Source organism: Alosa alosa, chromosome 4 (assembly GCF_017589495.1).
Source record: "Alosa alosa isolate M-15738 ecotype Scorff River chromosome 4, AALO_Geno_1.1, whole genome shotgun sequence".
Lineage (NCBI taxonomy): Eukaryota > Metazoa > Chordata > Actinopteri > Clupeiformes > Clupeidae > Alosa > Alosa alosa.
In genome coordinates this window covers 30,945,172-30,965,613 of record NC_063192.1, presented here as the reverse complement: position 1 = coordinate 30,965,613, position 20,442 = coordinate 30,945,172, and the positions used below count along the sequence as shown (strand labels likewise).

Below are 20,442 nucleotides of genomic sequence, written 5' to 3'. Positions count from 1 at the left end.
TAACATTCAGTATTGATTTTTTTCTGCACAGATATTCCTTACATTTTTTAAACATTCTAACTTATGGAAACACACACGTTTTTGTCATGGTAGATTCAAGCCAGGAAGGCTGATGTTTTGAAACCATGAGGGTGTATCCTATTTTACTACTTGCTATGGGTTCTCCCTGCACTTGCGGATATTTGAGTTTTGCACAATTGTTATAAACATCACTCCACAAATACCATGGCTAGAACCCTTCCCCCTGGACATGGTGCATGTAGATTTGTTTACAAACCAGCAAAGATCATTTCCAAAGAGCCATGTTGACCGACATAGTAATTATTACACAATGTAATACAAGCAGTAGGCTATTGCAAAATTGGCATAAAGCAATTTGTCATTCTCCAGGTCAGGGGAGTGCCAATTGCAAGGCTGGTCCTCCGCAGAGGCTATGGCTGGCGCACGATTCTCCCTATTACATGTTAGTTTACCACCAAATCGACTTCAAAGCTGTTATGTTAAGGTGAAAAACTTGCATAGGATGCCTTTAAAATAAAATTTGGAATATTGAACTGAAGCTTACTCTAAAAATTATATTGCAAATGAAATTGCAATCTCTGCCAGAAAAATCACAATATTTCCTCCAAATCGAGCAGCCCTAGTTTAAATATCATATGACATGCAACACGTGACATTCTGCAAAATGTCTAACCATACATTGTGTTGTTCAGCTTGCATCATGTCAGCACTGTACAGCGCCAGATAAAGTCGAACACAACCAGTCATCTCGGAAGACCTGACCCGTTCAAATTGTGTCTAAATCATAAAACAGTCAATGAAAGTCTTTTTTTACATTATGTTATTTGTCATTTGATTGGTGCTCTGGTCCAGAGTAACTTACAGTTAACTAATAACTACAGGGACTGGCAACTCAGGATTACCTATACCTTCAGTATTGGCACAGTGTTGTATCTCCTGGAATTGAACTCACAACCCTCTGGAGTTCCACTTGGAAGGCTTAACCACTAGACCTCCACTACTACCATCTTACAAGTCTCCCAAATACTTAAGTGCATAGATCCTATTTCATCCTTGAGGCAAACAAAACCAGTTCAGGAAAATCCAGTTCTCTCAGAGGTTTATTTAACATGGACATTTAGTGACCATGAAATCTTGGCTACTCGTGATTATAAACACATCCATAACCAAGAAACATAGATACAAAAACTAACTAAAACATCCATGACATAGTTGTAGACTCATTACTACCCGTACTGTCCCTTTTTAATCATATAGAGTTATCAGACATATAATTTAATGTAGTGAATGTAATGTTAAAACAATGTAGTCTGTAGTCTGCCTTTATATTCAATATTCCCCAAGGGGAAATTCAAGAATATTATCTATATCTATATTAATGCCCATTCCAGGATAAAAAGGAAATTCAGAAATCAGATTGATTTAAAAGATGTTTATGTCTACTGCAGACAGTAGGGGTCCCCACAAACTCTATGCAAAGTGTCTCATAGATTATCTCTATGGCAACTGTAAAAGCTCGTGTTGGGCATACAGTTTCTCTGTAATGTCGTACACTTCAGAAATGAGGGGCAGGGCATCCCCCAACATGGAAACTACTTGTTCCGATGTACCAACATTCATCACTTCAAAAAATGTTGGGCGTCCAGGGAGGACACAGAACGCCATGCCAGCAGCTTTGCGGATGATCCAAGCATGATGCTGAGCTAGGGACTCATTGTAGGCCTCTGAGCACATCACAGAGGTCTTACAGTCCTCACTGCTGGTCCTCAGGCGTTCCAGAAAGAGCTCCAGCCAGCGGAGAGCGCGGTGCAGCCTTAGGAGGGTTCGGCAGCCGGACTCTGGGTATTTGTCACGTTTGGCGAGATCAACTAGTCCATTATCTAGCTCATATTTCACCATGGACTGGATAGTGCTATAATGTGTCCCATTCTCACCATTAAAGAATTTTGCAAGAATTTCAATTTTGTTGACAGCATCCTTGGAGATGAAGGAAAAAACACTTCCAAGACTATTCATAAACCTTCAGAAAAGAGTAAAATAGAGACAATGAGTTACTCAACAGTCAAGAGAAATGAAAGTTCAGAGATAGTCTCTGTTCTACTAAATGACAATCCTGAGCGTAGTGTCCACCAACATAGATCATACAGATGTCACCATATATGATTCCCTGAATAAACGTAGAAACGTACGATGCACTAACGTGACTTGAATTTCTAACACCTGCTGCAGATGTTGATCAGCAAGTGAGTCAGATATAAAAAGGTAACCTACCTAACGAGACCACGCCATCCTTCCACGTAATGTTCGATGTATACCTCCTTATTTTCTGAGAGGCATAAACTAAAAGTGTCCAGTACTTCCTTTAGGCTGAATTTCTGCTCTTCAACAGAGTTTGCCATCTTCTCGCGATTCAGAACTGCTGATGTCAGAGACAATTTGAGAGGACAGTGTTTAGTAAATGTCTAGAGAATGAGGAGACATTTAAATTGAACGTCCCTGCTCAAATAATCAGATTTCTAGGGGAAAGTCAAGATTATTTTGATGCATTTCTAAGCAACCCTACAGGATGGCAAACACTGAACATACCGGAACATACGGAATGGTTGGTTACTTCCGGCATTGCGTAGCAGCACTAGCCAATCAAACATTCTAATTTTATATCACATGGGAAAACCTGACGTAAAACAGTCATCCAATGAAAGCCTTCCAACTGCTTCTGCGCACAGTGTGGTTGAGAAGTAAGGTAGTGTGCTGTTAAGCTGTTTGGGATAGCTTTGTTGCTATTATTAATAATTATTACATTTAGTATGCAAACCCGCTTTAGCAAATTATCACAACAGCTCAGTTGTTAGAAGACGCCTAAGCTGCTTGTTAACAGAAAAAAACATCGTATAAGAATGGGAGGTTTTCCTTTCCCAGCCACTAAGCTAACTAGCTAAAATCATGCATGTATGAGTCTGCAGAAGGCACATAGTTTGAACGTATTTGTTTATCCTTGTCTACACTGAAGACAGCGGGATGCCAGAAATAAAAGTAACACCGCTTGGTAAGAAATATGTTTCCAATACATGCACACCATGTGTTTGAATAAAACAAACAAACAATAAAAAATCTATTACGGTTATGGTTACGGTATGCTTCTTTTCGTTTTCAGGAGCTGGTCAGGATGTTGGTCGTAGTTGTATACTTGTCTCTATCGGGGGCAAAAACATCATGCTTGATTGTGGAATGCACATGGGCTACAACGATGACGTGAGTGATTAAAGTAGTGACCATTCTGATTATACAGGCGCTGGTCATATAATTAGAATATCAAAAAGTTGATTTATGTCAGTAATTCCATTCAAAAAGTGAAACTTGTATATTATATTCATTCATTACACACAGACTGATATTTCAAATGTTTATTTCTTTTAATTGTGATGATTATAACTGACAATTAATGACAATCCTAAATTCAGTATCTCAGAAAATTAGAATATTACTTAAGACCAATACAAAAAAGGTATTTTAGAAATGTTGGCAAACTGAAAATTATGAACATGAAAAGTATGATGTGGCACTGCTCAGGTGTTATGAGAGCCCAGGTTGCTCTGATAGTGGCCTTCAGCTCTTCTGCATTGTTGGGTCTGGCATATCGCATCTTCCTCTTCACAATACCCCATAGATTTTCTATGAGGTTAAGGTCAGGCAAGTTTGCTGGCCAATTAAGAACAGGGATACCATGGTCCTTGAACCAGGTACTGGTAGCTTTGGCACTGTGTGCAGGTGCCAAGTCCTGTTGGAAAATTAAATCTGCATCTCCATAAAGTTGGTCAGCAGCAGGAAGCATGAAGTGCTCTAAAACTTCCTGGTAGACGGCTGCAGTGGACCAACACCTGCAGATGACATGGCACCCCAAACCATCACTGACTGTGGAAACTTGACACTGGACTTCAAGCAACATGGATTATGTGCCTCTCCTCTCTTCCACCAGACTCTGGGACCTTGATTTCCAAAGGAAATGAAAAATTTGCTTTCATCAGAGAACATAACTTTGGACCACTCAGCAGCAGTCTAGTCCTTTTTGTTTTTAGCCCAGGCGAGACGCTTCTGACGCCGTCTCTTGTTCAAGAGTGGCTTGACACAAGGAATGCGACAGCTGAAACTCATGTCTTGCGTGGCTTGAAGCACTGGCTTGAAGCACTGGCTCCAGCTGCAGTCCACTCTTTGTGAATCTCCCCCACATTTTTGAATGGGTTTTGTTTCACAATCCTCTCCAGGATGTGGTTATCCCTATTGCTTGTACACTTTTTTCTACCGCATCTTTTCCTTCGCTTCGCCTCTCTATTAATGGGCTTGGACACAGCTCTGTGAACAGCCAACCTCTTTAGCAATGACCTTTTGTGTCTTGCCCTCCTTGTGCAAGGTGTCAATGGTCGTCTTTTGGACAACTGTCAAGTCAGCAGTCTTCCCCATGATTGTGTAGCCTACAGAACTAGACTGAGAGACCGTTTAAAGGCCTTTGCAGGTGTTTTGAATTAATTCGCTTATTAGAGTGTAGCACCACTGGTTAGCACTCTGGACTTGTAACCGGAGGGTTGCCGGTTCGAGCCCCGACCAGTGGGCTGCGGCTGAAGTGCCCTTGAGCAAGGCACCTAACCCCTCACTGCTCCCCGGCCGCCCGTTGTAGCAGGCAGCTCACTGCGCCCGGGATTAGTGTGTGCTTCACCTCACTGTGTGTTCACTGTGTGCTGTTTGTGTTTCACTAATTCACCGATTAAGTTAAATGCAGAGACCAAATTTCCCTCACGGGATCAAAAAAGTATATATACTTATACTTATACACCAGGTGTCTTCAATATTGAACCTTTTCACAATATTCTAATTTTCTGAGATACAGAATTTGGGGTTTTCATTAGTTGTCAGTTATAATCATCAAAATTAAAAGAAATAAACACTTGAAATATATCAGTCTGTGTGGAATGAATGTATACATTACAGTATACACATTTCACTTTTTGAACGGAATTACTGAAATAAATCAACTTTTACATGATATTCTAATTATATGACCAGCACCTGTATGTGCACATTTCTGATCTGCACAGATACATATCACTTTCTTCTTTGGCTACTTAACGGTGCAGCCAAAGTAAGATTTTATTTTTTTTTCATTTCCACAGAGACGTTTTCCAGATTTTTCCTACATAACTCAAAATGGGCGTTTGACAGAGTTCTTGGATTGTGTCATCATAAGGTTTGTTAACGTATTAGAGTGGCTCGTTTATGTTTTCATAGATGAGAACTATAATGAATACCACTCACAAAGATACCAACGTAACCCAGATATCTTATGTTCTCATATGTCTTGTTTCTTGCGCACATTTTCTCTCTTCTCTCTCTATCCTACACACAAACTCTAAATTCATAAAGCCATTTTCACCTTGACCACTGTGGGGCTTTGCCATACATGAGTGAGATGGTGGGATATGACGGTCCAATTTACATGACTCACCCAACCAAGGCCATCTGTCCCATTCTACTGGAGGACTTCAGGAAGATCACAGTGGACAAGAAGGGGGAAACCAACTTTTTCACCTCTCAGATGATTAAAGATTGCATGAAGAAAGTTGTTCCAATTAATCTCCATCAAACAGTCCAGGTATCTTATACTTTGGTGTGTTGTAGTGTAAGAAATAACCATAATTGTGTTGAATGTAAAACATTTTGAGTGGTTAAGTTCCAGTCTCTAAATAGATACTACTTAAAAGTGGAAGCAACATAAACTATTGAACTATTTTAGTATTGTATGAGATGTTGTGTGTTGATGAGAGTGCTTTATGCAACACATTGAACATAATATTCCCTTTTTATTGCAAAGGTGGATGATGAGCTGGAGATCAAGGCTTACTATGCAGGCCATGTGCTGGGGGCAGCCATGGTCCAGATTAAAGTGGGTGCTGAGTCAGTGGTGTACACGGTAGGTGCTGATGAAAATGGATGTGACTTATTATATAAAAAAAAAAAAAAAAAAAAATCATTTGGAGGGTTTGTTCTGTTCTAATGTGAACATTTCTATGTCTTATTCCAGGGTGATTACAATATGACACCTGACAGGCATTTGGGGTAAGGCCCGATTAGAATTTTATAAATAATAAGTACATGATTTCCTCTGCGTTAGCTGTATTCTTCCCTGCCCCTAATTATCATGTCTTTTCCAAAGTGCTGCCTGGATTGACAAGTGTCGTCCAGATATTCTGATCACAGAATCCACATATGCCACCACCATCCGTGACTCAAAGCGCTGCAGAGAAAGGGACTTCTTGAAGAAAGTTCATGAGACAGTTGAGAGGGGAGGAAAGGTGACAAAAGAACAAAACCTACTGAAAATAAGAGAAACAGTACTTCTCTGTTCTGTAAAATGCCATAACCTTTTTTTTTTTTATTGTAGTCCTTTATACTAATTGAGTGTCTGTGTTGTCAGGTCCTTATCCCAGTGTTTGCTCTCGGAAGAGCCCAGGAGCTCTGTATTCTCTTGGAAACATTTTGGTAAGAGTGTACTGTGGACATCTCTCTCTCTCTCTCTCTCTCTCTCTCTCTCTCTCTCTCTCTCTCTCTCTCTCTCTCTCTCTCTCTCTCTGTGTATTCTGGAGATGGGCAAGCTTTCTAAGCCAAAACTGTATTGCCTCTTATTGCCTTTGATTGATGATTCCTTGAAACAGTGTGCTCTGTTTGTTTCCAGGGAGAGGATGAACCTCAAGGCTCCCATCTACTTTTCAACTGGCCTAACAGAGAAGGCAAACCATTACTACAAGCTCTTCATCACATGGACCAATCAAAAGATCCGCAAAACCTTTGTGCAAAGAAACATGTTTGAATTCAAACATATAAAGGCTTTCGATCGTACCTATGCAGACAATCCTGGACCAATGGTAGGCACATGATTAACCTTTCATTTAACAATTGATTTCAGATAAATTGTCAGTTCCTTATTAGTAGATGTGAATATGTAACATGAACTCAAATGTCAGCTATAGAATAGCATATGACTGTCATATAAACTTATTTTCCAGGTGGTGTTTGCTACCCCAGGAATGTTGCATGCTGGTCAGTCTCTACAGATATTTAAGAAGTGGGCTGGCAATGAAAAGAATATGGTGAGTCATTTTAGCGTTGTATCTCTGTAACAATTAAGACTTACGGCTCGTGTCCATTATCGCGGCAAAGCCCACCGCGCCGCACATAGCCCATTGATTTCCTATGGAGAGCGGCAAGGCGTGGTTTATGCTTCCGCAATGCACCTTGGGAAGGCGGCGCGGCCATTCGAATAGAGGCGGCACGTCAAGAAGTTGGGCTCGGCTGAACTTTATGCAAATGAGAGCGGTTAACGCGAGGCGGTTAGCCAATGAAAGTACATCTTCGGTAAACAAGTTCTGTTAGCTGGCATTGTGTAATTACAAAAAATAAAACGTTACACCATACACTTTAGCCTATACACGCCCACAAGCGGCGACAGGAGAGAGGGCTAGGCGTCTCCAAGTGTCTACGCGCCGCAATAATGGACACAAGCCGTTACTGTATCTCAGAGGGAATATAATTACTTTTACTTTTTTAAAAACTCTACCTAGGTCATCATGCCTGGCTATTGTGTCCAAGGAACTATTGGTCACAAGATTCTGAATGGCCAGAAAAAGTTGGAGATTGAAGGAAGAGCTACGGTAAGCAGTGGTAGCGTCATACCCATATTATGATTTCATCTGGCAGAAACTGGCCTGTAAAGATTTCCACAATTGTTTCCAAACAATTCCACACTGGATACAGTCTTGTGACTTAATAATGTAAAACTTAATTTAATTTAAATTCAGAAAAAAAATATTCAGTTCCTTACTATTAAAAGACTGAATTAAACAAAGCATATTCCAATTGTAATCTCTTTGGCGGCCTCTCGTGGTCATAACTAGTCCTTACAGAATAGTAAATTATTTTTTAAAAAGTATGAAGGGGTTGCTTGAGTTGACCCAGAATGACCCAAGTGCTTCCTCTCCCCTGATGCCCAGCTGGAGGTGAAACTGCAGGTGGAGTACATGTCGTTCAGCGCTCATGCAGACGCTAAGGGCATCATGCAGCTGATCCGCATGGCAGAGCCCCGCAACATACTCCTGGTGCACGGAGAGGCCAAGAAGATGGAGTTCCTCAAAGACAAGATTGAACAGGAATTCAGTGAGTTAGAACAGTCACGACAGACGATTGCTAATATGTGTGTGATTTGTAGTAAGAATACTTTTTGGGTTGTTAATTAACTGTACATCTGAAATAAGATATATTTTTGTAGCTTAGATAATTGAAGAATCGACTTCCTTATGGATTCCTACATGTCAGTTACAGTTTGCACTATTTTTACTGAATTATTTCACAACTCTTCCAGTTGCTTCACGCCTCCTTTGATTCGGTCTTTTGCAGACGTCAGCTGTTTCATGCCAGCTAATGGGGAGACCACCACTGTGGAGACCAACCCCAGTGTCCCAGTGGACATCTCCCTTAACCTGCTCAAGAGGGAGATGGCCCTTGGAGGTAGGACACCCACCCAGCCTAGTTTACGCTGTCTGACGGAGGTGCAGTGGTCTGTTAAGCAAGAGTGACAAGTAAACGAAGCTTAAAACAAATCTGTGGCTCTTGCAAGTAGGACAGTGGTCCACAAAATGGAAAATGTCATTTTATTTCAAAGTGGTCTTAGACACTAGCAAGGTCCCTTTGTCATCTTTTACCTTTTGAAATAAATTGTTCTGCCTGCAAGACCAGTTGATATAATACAGAGCTCCTGTATAGTCAAAGCAAAATGTCCAGCTCACCACCATATTACACTATACTGTCTGAAATCTGTAGTTCATCTGTATCCAGCACATGGGTGACTTGGCTAATTTATGCTGTTGGTAATTTTTTTACGAGTGTCATAGATTTCCTATGTTTGTGAAATTTCTCAGGACCTTTGCCAGATCCTAAAAAGCCTCGCACCATGCATGGAACCCTTATCATGAAAGATAATGTAAGAATTGATGAATTTTTTTATCTTGGGTTAAGATTTTATGAAGATACAATGTATTTTTGTTAAATCTTGGATTAAGATTTATTGTAAAATGTGTGGTCACTGGTATTGGAACACAACATTGAAAGTCATTAGCTTGTAAACTTTGGAGCTTACTGTGTGTGTGTGTGTGTGTGTGTGTGTGTGTGTGTGTGTGTGTGAAGAGCTTGAGGCTGGTATCTCCAGATCAGGCCCTGAAAGAGCTAGGCTGAGTGAGCACCAGTTGCGGTTCACATGTCGCGTGCAGCTCCAGGATCCCCACAGCGACGCAGACACCCTCACCCGCATCTACACACACTTAAAGAGGTCAGGAAAGTCCTACGTCCGCCACATCATTTGCCTATTAGGGCCCTGCTACAGTATGCCATCTCAGAGTAAACATTCAACTCTGGGTGACTCTATGAGCTTCATTAAGCCTTGTTAAGTTTTCCAGTTCCCATCTTGGTCTTGTAGCTCAGTGTCCAACTCCTCCCTTGCAGTGTGCTGAAAGCCTACACCATCCAACACCTCCCAGATGGAACGGTCATGGTGGAGTCCATTGTCATCAAAGTGTCCTCCACTGCTGAGGAGCCCAACATCAAGGTCATCCTGCTCTCCTGGAGCTACCAGGTACTTGCACACCAAATATGTTGTCCTTGGTTTTATTAACGTTTCAGCCAAGAGGTTTTGGTGTTGTCAAACCAGGGGTTGTCAACCAGCCCACCTGTGGTCCTTGAAGGCATTGCAGATGGCCCCTGACCATGCATTCAATAACATTGTTTCGCTATGGGAATGACTAATGTACCTCACATCCCACAACAGTGGTCTTCAGGTTGCTTCTTAGTCATAATTATGGTCCCAGGGGCACAGTCAGTTAAAGACCCCTGTTCTAAGCAAATACCCTTTATATACATGTAAGCCAATTACTAGCATCAATACAAAATACAAGAGCATAAACTAAAGCCCCCTGATCTTCAGCAATGATGAGTGTTGCCCTGGAAAGTGTTTGCATGGAAGTGGAACAACCAAGAGCCGCACAGTGTTCTGCTCAGCACAGAATACCTGAACCCCGTGGGCTGCCTCCGTGGTGTGCTTTCTAAACCACAACTCTAGAGATGATGCACAGCATCACTCTCACCTCGCCCCTTTTAGAAATGGAAGGGTTTATTTTGAAGCTGCCGGCCCACACAGGAAAGTGTGTGAGATGTACCGGTAACCACTCTTGCTACCACCCCAGATAGCTTGTAATAAGCTTGTATTTGACAAACAACAGTTTTTTTTTCATAGTTCTAATGTGTAATCATTGCATTTAGGATGAAGAACTGGGCAGTTTTTTGTCAACCCTACTGAAGAAAGGACTTCCTGCTGGACTGTGAACACATTTCTTGACTATTTTTCTGCTGTTTGTAGACTTTTGTAGGATGGACAGATTAAATACTTTTATACTGAAAGAAGAAGAGTGATTTTTGTCTCTATATTTAACCCAACATCATACAATGTGTAGCCCTACATAAATAGCAAGTAATATTACAGCCATTACACTTAACATTATTTCTCAGGGTGTCGGTATCTATATTAGTCCAGTCCTTCATGAAGATTCAGAGTTTATTTGTGCAATGCTGTTTCAGACAGCTGAGGTCTTGTCAGACTAGTTTGAACAGGATATTATTCAGAGGGGGCTGTGCCATGGCACAAGTCTTATATAAGTATATATACTCTTTTGATCCCGTGAGGGAAATTTGGTCTCTGCATTTAACCCAATCCGTGAAACACAGAACACAGTGAGGTGAAGCACACACTAATCCCGGCGCAGTGAGCTGCCTGCTACAACAGCGGCGCTCGGGGAGCAGTGAGGGGTTAGGTGCCTTGCTCAAGGGCACTTCAGCTGTGGCCCACTGGTCGGGGCTCGAACCGGCAACCCTCCGGTTACAAGTCTAGAGTGCTAACCAGTGGGCCACGGCTGCCCCAAGTCTTCTCACGACTTACTGATCTCTTTCTCAAAGGCATATGCCTGTCTCATGATATAATGCTGGGTTAAAGCCTCGCTATTATGAGACCTAGGAAAAATACCCAGTTTCTCTATTTGTGTAAAACAACTTAATTGTTATGGTTTGAAAACATCATACTTCTGTTTTGTTCAGAACAGAAACGTGAAGCTGTTTTAACTAAAGTGGTTTATTTCAGCCATCTATCCATTATACACATCAATTGATGCAGTGAACAATTTATGTTATTGTGTATATTTTGACACTTATGACATTTCAGTTCCTTTATCATGGCGCTGATTTGAGCTTACTGTGGCCTGTCAGTAGGCCTGTCTGTGTTATAGTTCCACATTTCTTGGTCAAGCAGGTGCCATTAAACCTCATTTCCGTTATAAAGTACACAATTTCAGAGAGCAACTCTATTTATATCAGCGTGACTCCTTTGATGGAAATGTATATCACTAAGTTGACAGGACACAGTCTGCTCCAGAGTAAAAGACAGACACAACAGAGAGACATAAGTAAACTTGAACAGTACTGTACAGACAGAGACATTTTGTTTCTACTACCTACACTGAAAAATGCCCCTTCTTCTGACCATTAATCTTTCACTGTTTTTCTGCTATGAGTCAGGCATGAAGTGGTCCAAGTCTTCTTAGCTAGGTTCTTGAACTACCTGACTTTTAAACTTGTCCCAACAATAGACAAGTGTCTTAAGTGGCCGGACACCAAGAGAAAGTGGTCAGGCTCAGAAGTCTGAGCCTATGTAGTAGACCCCACGGGTCCTCCTGGGCTGCAGCCATCTCAGTCTGGGCATGCTCCACTTGCAGTGGTTGGTGCTGAAATAGTAGAGCAGTGGGTCCAGACAGCTGTTAAGGCTGACCAGCGCCATGGTGACGCGGCGGGCCTTGTAGATGGCGTCCGCCAAGGCACAGTTCTGAATGTAATGCATGCGCCGCAGCAGGTGTAGGAGGTGGACCATGTGGTAGGGCAGGAAGCACAGCAGCGTAATGGCCAGGATGGCGTAGATGATGCGGCGCGCCTTGCCCGCTGTGCTCGTCCGAATGTGGGTGATGCGGCGGGCCACCAGCGGGTAGCACACCAAGATGACCACCGAGGGCAGCAGCGAGCCGAACACCAGGCAGAAGGTGCTGTAGGCGCCGAGGCGCTTGTCCCACTCCTCCTGGCTGAAGCTCTCGAAGCACCGGTCCTCCTGGCTCTCTGGAAAGCCGGCCAGGACGAAGGCCAGCGTGGTGACCGCGTACACCAGCCAGACGGCGGCGCTCACTGCCATGGTGCAGCGGGTGTTCCGCAGGCGCAGGTAGACGAGCGGGTGCACGGTGGCCACGTAGCGGTCAACGCAGATGCAGGTCATGAAGACGAGGCTGGCGTAGATGTTGGCGTGGAAGACGATGCCGCTGAGGACACAAGTGGGTTTGCCCAATTTCCAGACGTTGTGCTGCCAGTGGTAGTGGATGCGGAAGGGCAGAGTGCACAGGAACGCCGTGTCGGCCACGGCCAGGTTGATGATGAAGACGTCCGAGGCTGTCCTCTGCTTCCTCTTAAAGAAGAAAAACCACAGAGCCCCAAGGTTGCCTGGCAGGCCTAGGACCATCACCAAGCAGTAGACAACAGGGAAGAGGTAGAACTGGAAGTCTGCTTTAGAGTCACAGTCCAAGCCTGAGTTGTGTGTCTGGTTCATGATCGTTGATGAGTACAACTGCACTGTGTATAGACGCTGCGCTTCTGGAGTTATGATCTTCATGGTGATTCAGCTGAAGAAACAAATGGGTTGGTGTGTCAGTACTAGTACTATTCACAGAGACATAGCAGTTGGAATTTTAATCTTTAAAACATTAAAAAATGTACACACTACAACGTCAACATTTCTTCCTATACGGTTTCTCAGTTAGAGAAGACTCAACTTCAAATTTGGTACAGAAAACCAGACAGATGTCATAGATATAACCTTCCACCAGAATCGTTTGAACTCTATTTCAGTGTGAAAGAATAACTAGGTTGTGAAAGCATAACAGAGAAGTTTAAGGAAGCTCTAACCTGAACATGGCCATCGATCAGATATTACAGCCATATACCACAGGAAAAATACAAGTCTTTTGTCACCTAAAGTAAACAGAAATGTATACTTACTGTTCTGTCTGGGCTGTTTCTTAGAACTGAGTCCTTAAAACAGGAGGCCAACTTTGTCTCTTACTTTCCATCCACCTGCCTCACTGCAAGCGTGTTTGTCACTGAGTAGGAAACAGTCACACTTGCTGTGGTTAGCTACAGGGGGTAGGGGGTGGTGGTGGGGGTGTGTGGAGAAAATACAAGTGGTTTTATCTACGTATGTCAATCTGTTTTTAACACTTTATCAACACCTTATAATGCTGCTGAAAACCACTTCCATGTTTAGTTTATGTTATGTTACCTGTGAATTAAATGCAATAGTATTGTAGAAACTCATATCAATCGGTGTAAATTAAATGGAAGTTTTTTTTTTTATGTGTGAGGTGAAATGTCATTCAGGTAACACTATGAAATAATACAATTTCATGGAAATGCTTCCATAACTGAAACCATGACAAAATCACATGCTTCATGTGACATTTTTGGACAGCCTGTTTTCATTTTCTGATCAGTTGACTTAGTGATTGGCATATTGTTTATCTTCAATGTATTAATTAACATTAGCCACACTCAAGAAGTCTAAAAATCCTAAAATAATGTTATCCACACAGAGGATGACCTATCTGACCTTTGGCCTGAGTATCAAGGCCAACACTGAGAGATTTATAGGTCTAGGACAGAGTGGCAAACAAAGAAATGAACAGGAAAGCCCCTTCTCACTCTCAATCAAATCCCAAGTTGTAACACTAGAGGGCACTGGAAACATAGTAAAATAAAAGAAAGTCCTTCCTGTTAGATCTGGTACAGCAGAGAATTCACAGAATTCCTTGTGATTCAAGACAATAATACAGAGAATAAAGCGATAAAATACCAGTTTTCGAAACAGTTAAGTATTCCAAATTGTTGTTGAGTTATCACATGGACTGGCAAACAGGATTCCACGGAATACTGGATTATGTTGTAGTATTTATGATGTTTTGGATGTGTATTCCTCTACAGCGTATACATAGTGCAAAAGCTGATTTGCATATCATTTGTCAGTGCCATGATGGTCTGAATTAGTAAACAGTGTACATATTTCCCATAACTCCTGTATCTCTGCCTCTCTGGATCAACCTGCCTTCATCTCTTCCCTCCATCTGAACATGACCCCATCAGTGACAGTCTGACATTTCAGCCTGTTTAAAGTCATTGCATTTGAACTCAAAGTCCACTGGAATTCCCCTGTCATTCCAACAAGTTGCTAGCTGTTCTGGCTGGGGACTGGGGGCAGGCATGCAGTCATCTCACATCCTTATTTCTCTGAGCGCATCACACAGGCTCAGGCAATGTCTCAGATCAGTGTGTCTCAGTCACATGTCACAGTGAGTTAGCATGATAATGATATTATAATGATAATGATGAATAGTTGTCATTATACCTACACAATGATAGGAGGCACCACATTTTGCTGTTCCCTGTCATTGTCCAGACGAAAAAGATTAAATAATTCTTTAAAAAGGCATTCATATTGGTTCATTCATTCACATATTTATTTCAGTTGCAAACTGTTTAGCGACTAATATACATTACTGCTTAATTTTTGGAGACTGTCCCATATTTATGTGCAGATTATCTAAATGCTGGACAGATTTGAGCTTTTTGAGTAAATCACATTTATGTCCAAATCTAGAATGTATTGAACTGACTGCCAGTGCCCCTTTCGTCCCAGATGTCTTTGCCTAAGGAGATTTAACATCTCTGTTGATGTACACAGGATTATCTCACATTTTCAATACACTCTGTACAGTAAGTGTATTACTGCTGTGTAAATAGAAGAGAGAGAGAGAGGGGAGCCAATGAGGGTCTGATTGACTGCTTATATAGAGGGTAATAAAACATGCCTGCTAGAATACTGCATTCCCTTGTTTCTCACTGTTTTTACAAACTATGTGTTTTCATTTTGCATCGTGTATGTATGCATCTGCTGCCTTAACTTTGCCCCATCAATCGTTACAGATCAGTTTTGCAGGCTGAACAATGTACAGTATAAAAACAATAATGCTACCAGTATTGGCATCAGCTAAAATACACCATAAATGATTAATGAGAAATGAGGTTTGAAAATATAAAATTGCCCTAAAATTTTATTTTGAAGATCTCAGCTCAAGGGGGTGTACAACAGCATACCTTCCACTCTCCATTATGTCCAGTCAAATTTAGTGTGATGTTTTTATGTATTGAATCCATTTGCCCCATATGTATCCAAGCTGATGTAATGGGACCATATGTAATATTAACACAGGTTTATGGCAAAAGGTCCTGGCAGGCAGACATAATAGAGGCTCCATGAGGTATTTGACATGACAGCCTGGGAGTGAACTGAAGCAGTAACTCCTAATGTGTCGTTACAGGGAGCCAGGAAGCTTTACCAGCGTGTCTTTCCTCAGGGGGGTGGGGTGAGGGTATTGACCCTGTCCCGTCAGTCTTCCATCACAGGCCTGCAGTAATGTGGGTGAATATTGACCAGCACAATTCAGTGTGAGGTGTGTTTAGACCATGTAGAATATCATTAGAGAACTGGAGCTGTGTTTAGACCATGTAGAATTTAGAACATGGAGCTGTGTTTAGACTATGTAGAATATCATTAGAGAACTGGAGCTGTGTTTAGACCATGTAGAATATCATTAGAGAAATGGAGCTGTGTTTAGACTATGTAGAATATCATTAGAGAACTGGAGCTGTGTTTAGACCATGTAGAATATCATTAGAGAAATGGAGCTGTGTTTAGACTATGTAGAATATCATTAGAGGGCTGGAGGTGTTTTTAGACCATGAATATCATTAGAGAACTAGAGGTGTGTTTAGACCATGAATATCATTAGAGAACTGGAGGTGTGTTTACACCATGTAGAACAGGGGTTTTCAACAGTGGTCCGCGGCTTAGTCAGAATGGTGGTCCCTGGTTCATAATCAGCTGAAAACTCCTGATGTAGAATATCATCCGAGAACTGGAGGTGTGTTCAGTTCCTACACATTCCTATAGGCTGACAGGGTTGTCTTTGTAATGCAAGCATGCCATTTTCTAAAAAGTATATGACGTTTATTAGTGCTGTGCAGATTTCTGGTCAGGGATTTGACCCATACAATAAACCGGAGCAGATGGTCTCTCCTCCCCCTCACCGCCTGGTAGTCCAATACAGGGTGACCGCTGGAAATCTCTGGAGGTTAAATAAATTTTTGGTCTCTGAAGACTTGATGGAAAATCCACTTGTGATGGACTATGCTGAAGCCTCTCCCTTTCCTCAGCACCTTGTGATCCATTCACCCCTAGTTCCTCTCTGCTGTGCCATCGCCTAGCAACACCGCTCTAGCATCTCTCTGTCTCCCCGAGCTGGAGTAGACACGACGCTGCTCCAGCTCTCCTAAGAGACATGAAGCTTTGTGCGACGGCCACGCACACCTGTGAATCTTGAGTGACCAGGTCCAAATGTTTTGGGCGAGCAGCACTGAGACTATACTGTAATTCAGCGCCCAGCTTTTGGGCCAGGGAGATTAAGCAGCGTGAAAAAGCTGCATGGGAACTGACGACAAGCATTTAGGAAGAGGGTGAGCAATGTGAACAGGCCTTCTCATTCACACATAGCAGTGAGCTGTTCACACAGCTGTGAAAAATGTTACAATAGTTTATCTATGGAAGCATAGCTAATGCACAACATTTTAAGACATCACGTACTGTATGTCTATGTAGACAGATTGAGGATCCGTGAGAGGGGAGGAGAAAGATTCAAGTAAATATTACTGTCATCATAGACACTGAGTTTGTTTTGGAAAAGAAAAAAAATGCAAATATGAATCTATGGACATTGTGTATTGTCTGTATGTTACAGAACACTAGGTTGATGATGTACATTACAATAAATGCCCAAATGTTTCACCTTTACATTTTTCACTTCAACACTGAGACTGAGGGAAAGTGTGAGGCTATTTGAGAGGCCCAGGCTACTTGATCGTGAAGCCCAGTAGCACCACATAGCACCACGTAGCACAACGTAGGAGGGATTTATTTCCCTATTTTTGGGAATATGATAATCTATCTATAGTAGCTTTTTGTTTGGACCTTCTGAATCATTCAACCAATAGTACTTGTAACATCAGAAATGCACTTTAATACTTCTGCATTATCTCCAAATGATCTGAATTTGACCTTGATGCCACTAAGTGACTTGTGACTGCAGTATGTTGCCATGCTGGCCATTTCCACAACATGTGTTCAGAACGACAGCCTTCATATCACTCCTCTCTTTGAAGTTGCTCAGTTGAATCCTAAACAGATTAGGCTTATACTAACACGATTAACATGCAATGGTGCCAAGGTCAAAACTGTTTAATGACTATCAACAGCGCCCACAGTGTGCTGGCCTGCTTTGCCTGGTTAACAGTCATTACTGCACAAGTTCTCTCTTTGAGCCTTGAGAGATGGATAAGTGTTTTATGCTCTGTTTCAGCTCTGTTTGAGGGTAACAAACAGAATTAGTGGATATGACTGAATGATTGGGCTTGGGTCATCCCAGGCTTGGCATTCCAAGCCCAAATGCCAACATGTCTTTGATTTTTGTTTCTTTTTTAGGATTTCAATCATTCAGCAGTGTCTCTTGGCAGTCAGACATTATTGGGACATAATGTGCAGCTTACCCCCTTCCAGACAGGCAACCAGACAAAAATGCCAAATCAATGATGAGAAAAGGAGGGATTGTAAATCAAACAGCAAAGAACTGGAATGAATTCACATTTGTTTGAGGCAAACACACTGCAAACAATTTTATGAACAGATTGACATAGACTATTGCACAGACTATCTATTGACATGATGTATGTAACGTATAGTATATTTGAGCAACATTCAGTAATTTCACAGTGGTGCATCTTAGAGTGGAAATGTCCATTGAATAATTTCAGCAGACACCATCACGGGCATGTTGGGCTTTTAAGAGAAACCCATCACTTATTCACAGTCTGTTTCAAATTCCATCTTCAAAGGCAGGGAGCGTCTCTGGGTGTCACTAAGGGATCACAGAGGTCAACCGGTGTTTGTGTTTTTTCATGGAGCTGCTGGTGGTAAATGCACTGCGGAAAGCATTCACACACTCTGAGTCCTGAGAGATGTCCGACTCTGACTTGATGCCACCAGACACTGGCCCTGGAGAGGCAGCAGCAGCAGCAGCAGTCACAGAAGATGGGAGCAGATCAGATTTCCTTTAACATGCTTCTCTGTAAAAACGTGAGCGATCTGTTTTGACAGTGTCATGTATAATACAAGGGCAGGGGCAAATGTGTTGAGGTGGGCATAATGAGGGTGTGGGTAATGCATGAACATTGACTGGATGCTCTCCGAAGTGGTCTCATGTATCCCGGAACTTTCTTTGACTGTCAGCAAAAGGGCAAAAGTGCTGAAACACAGTTTTCATCATTTTAGGTATTTGCTGTAGGTGGTTTCCATTATCATTGTGTATGCATTCACTGAAACACTATCATTTTTGACCCCTCTGAACCTGTTTTCTAGCCATTGGTCTAGTCTAGTTCTTGATCATTTTCATTGCCTAGTTGCACTTGCTCAGGATGTCCTATCTGGACCAAATGGTCAACACGTTTATCTGTGTCTAACCGGTGTTTTGAACAAGGTTTTCTATACTTGTGGGAGCCTTTAACTGATCCATCAATGTTTGTACTTAAGCTCTTGTCTTTGGTGTTTAATTAGCACATTGATTTTGCCTAGATATTAAATTAGCTTTAGTTAGACTTAAGAGTTCAAATTAGGGCCCGTAATGTTCCATCTGACACTAGAGCCACTGTCTGGCTCTTACCGATCTCCTCTTGGCTCTCTCCCGTAGAATATCACCAGGGACTGAAAACAAGCTCCAGGAACTCTATTTTCTTTCTCTCTGAAAACTCACTTTGAGTCTATAAAGCTCTGCCTCAGAACTGCACATCAATTGCATCACCCACTGAAAAGAACTGCTTGAAAGTCATTCAGGGAGATGTGTTATCATACCAGTGATCTTCTCTCTCTGACTCTCTCTCTTTCTCTCTGCTTTTCTACATTGAGACACTCCGGAAGGATTCTGGGAACACCGCCCACTCCAGTCAGGGCTATAAGACAAAAGGTACAAACAACCCCAACAAGGATAAATAATAGAGATGGGGTAGACCAACATGTGGGAAATGAACTCTGTCTCTGTTGCTCTGTCTTTATCTCTATCTCTCTCTCTCTCTCTCTCTCTCTCTCTCTCTCTCTCTCTCTCTCTCTCTCTCTCACACACACACACACACACACTCACACACCTACACCTACACACCTCACGCAAGCATGGCTTATAAAATGTAGCCATTAAAAATAGGCCTGCACCAGCACCACTCCAAGGGCTGTACTGTATGTGAAATGTTAAATTTGGTGTGTGTGTGTGTGTGTGTGTGTGTGTGTGTGTGTGTGTTGTGCGTGTGCGTGTGCGTGTCGCGTGCGTGTGTGTGTGTGTGTGTATGCGTGTGTGTGTGTGTGTGTGTGTGTGTGTGTGTGTGTGTGTGTGTGTGTGTGTGTGCGCGCACGGCGATGCGGTTCTCTCTCCTCTCCATCTCTCCTCCTCCTCGCTGCAGACCCAGAGCCATGTGGGAGAGGAAGAGCAAAAGTAGGTCACCTTCCCCGAGACTCAACTCCCTCCCCGAGACTCACCTCCCTCCCTGCGATGCCATGTTTTCCCGAGACCCACCTCCCTCCCCGAGACCCAACTCCCTCCCTGCGATGCCATGCTTGTTGCGGCTGCTCTGCATGTGTGTCAAGGGGGTGGGTTGAGATGAGAGGAGCCACAGCCAAAATGTGAACTGACAGGCCAGCCCACTCTCCTGCACCCAAACACACACACACACACACACACACACACACACACACACACACACACACACACAACACACACACACACACACACACAGACACACACACACATATACTGTAGTCATGAACACACACATACATGAAAATTCTAAATTCATCACATAAGCCTTCAGTTTCAGTTTATTATCTGACAGTAACATCTGTGTGTACTGTACTGTATATATCTTAAAACATGCCACGTCTGTCAAAGTTACAAAATAGTAAATTTGCTTTTTATAACTATGTACAAATTGCCTGCTTTTGTGAACTTGTCTCGACCCTCAGCTTTCATTGGGAAACTCACCAGACAAAAGCTTCATGTTTACTATGTAACACATTTCGCCATTCGTCATTCGCCA

The 20,442-nt window shown here is 42.4% G+C and overlaps 3 protein-coding genes across 3 annotated transcripts; 1 reads left to right on the top strand and 2 right to left on the bottom strand.

Annotated features, from left to right (window-relative positions):
• Positions 1-1,103: 1,103 nt before the first annotated feature.
• LOC125293929 (ceramide-1-phosphate transfer protein) lies at positions 1,104-2,631 on the bottom strand. Its single transcript, XM_048242178.1, has 2 exons — positions 2,293-2,631; positions 1,104-2,041 (listed from the first exon to the last, which is right to left on the bottom strand). The coding sequence occupies exons 1-2, from the start codon at positions 2,418-2,420 to the stop codon at positions 1,519-1,521; spliced, it is 651 nt and encodes a 216-aa protein (XP_048098135.1). The 5' UTR covers positions 2,421-2,631; the 3' UTR covers positions 1,104-1,518.
• Positions 2,632-2,725: 94 nt separating this feature from the next.
• Positions 2,726-10,518, top strand: ints11 (integrator complex subunit 11). Its single transcript, XM_048242177.1, is given in 18 exon segments — positions 2,726-3,067; positions 3,176-3,273; positions 5,187-5,260; positions 5,437-5,665; positions 5,885-5,983; positions 6,095-6,129; positions 6,227-6,365; positions 6,488-6,552; positions 6,746-6,935; positions 7,077-7,160; positions 7,632-7,721; positions 8,061-8,223; positions 8,464-8,574; positions 8,985-9,046; positions 9,250-9,292; positions 9,295-9,391; positions 9,565-9,694; positions 10,378-10,518. Coding segments are annotated over 18 exon segments (1,800 nt in total). The 5' UTR covers positions 2,726-3,039; the 3' UTR covers positions 10,441-10,518.
• A 1,279-nt stretch (positions 10,519-11,797) lies between these two features.
• Positions 11,798-12,828, bottom strand: LOC125293335 (lysophosphatidic acid receptor 6). Its single transcript, XM_048241204.1, has one exon. It carries the CDS (start codon positions 12,812-12,814, stop codon positions 11,798-11,800), a length of 1,017 nt encoding a protein of 338 aa, XP_048097161.1. The 5' UTR covers positions 12,815-12,828.
• Positions 12,829-20,442: the final 7,614 nt, after the last annotated feature.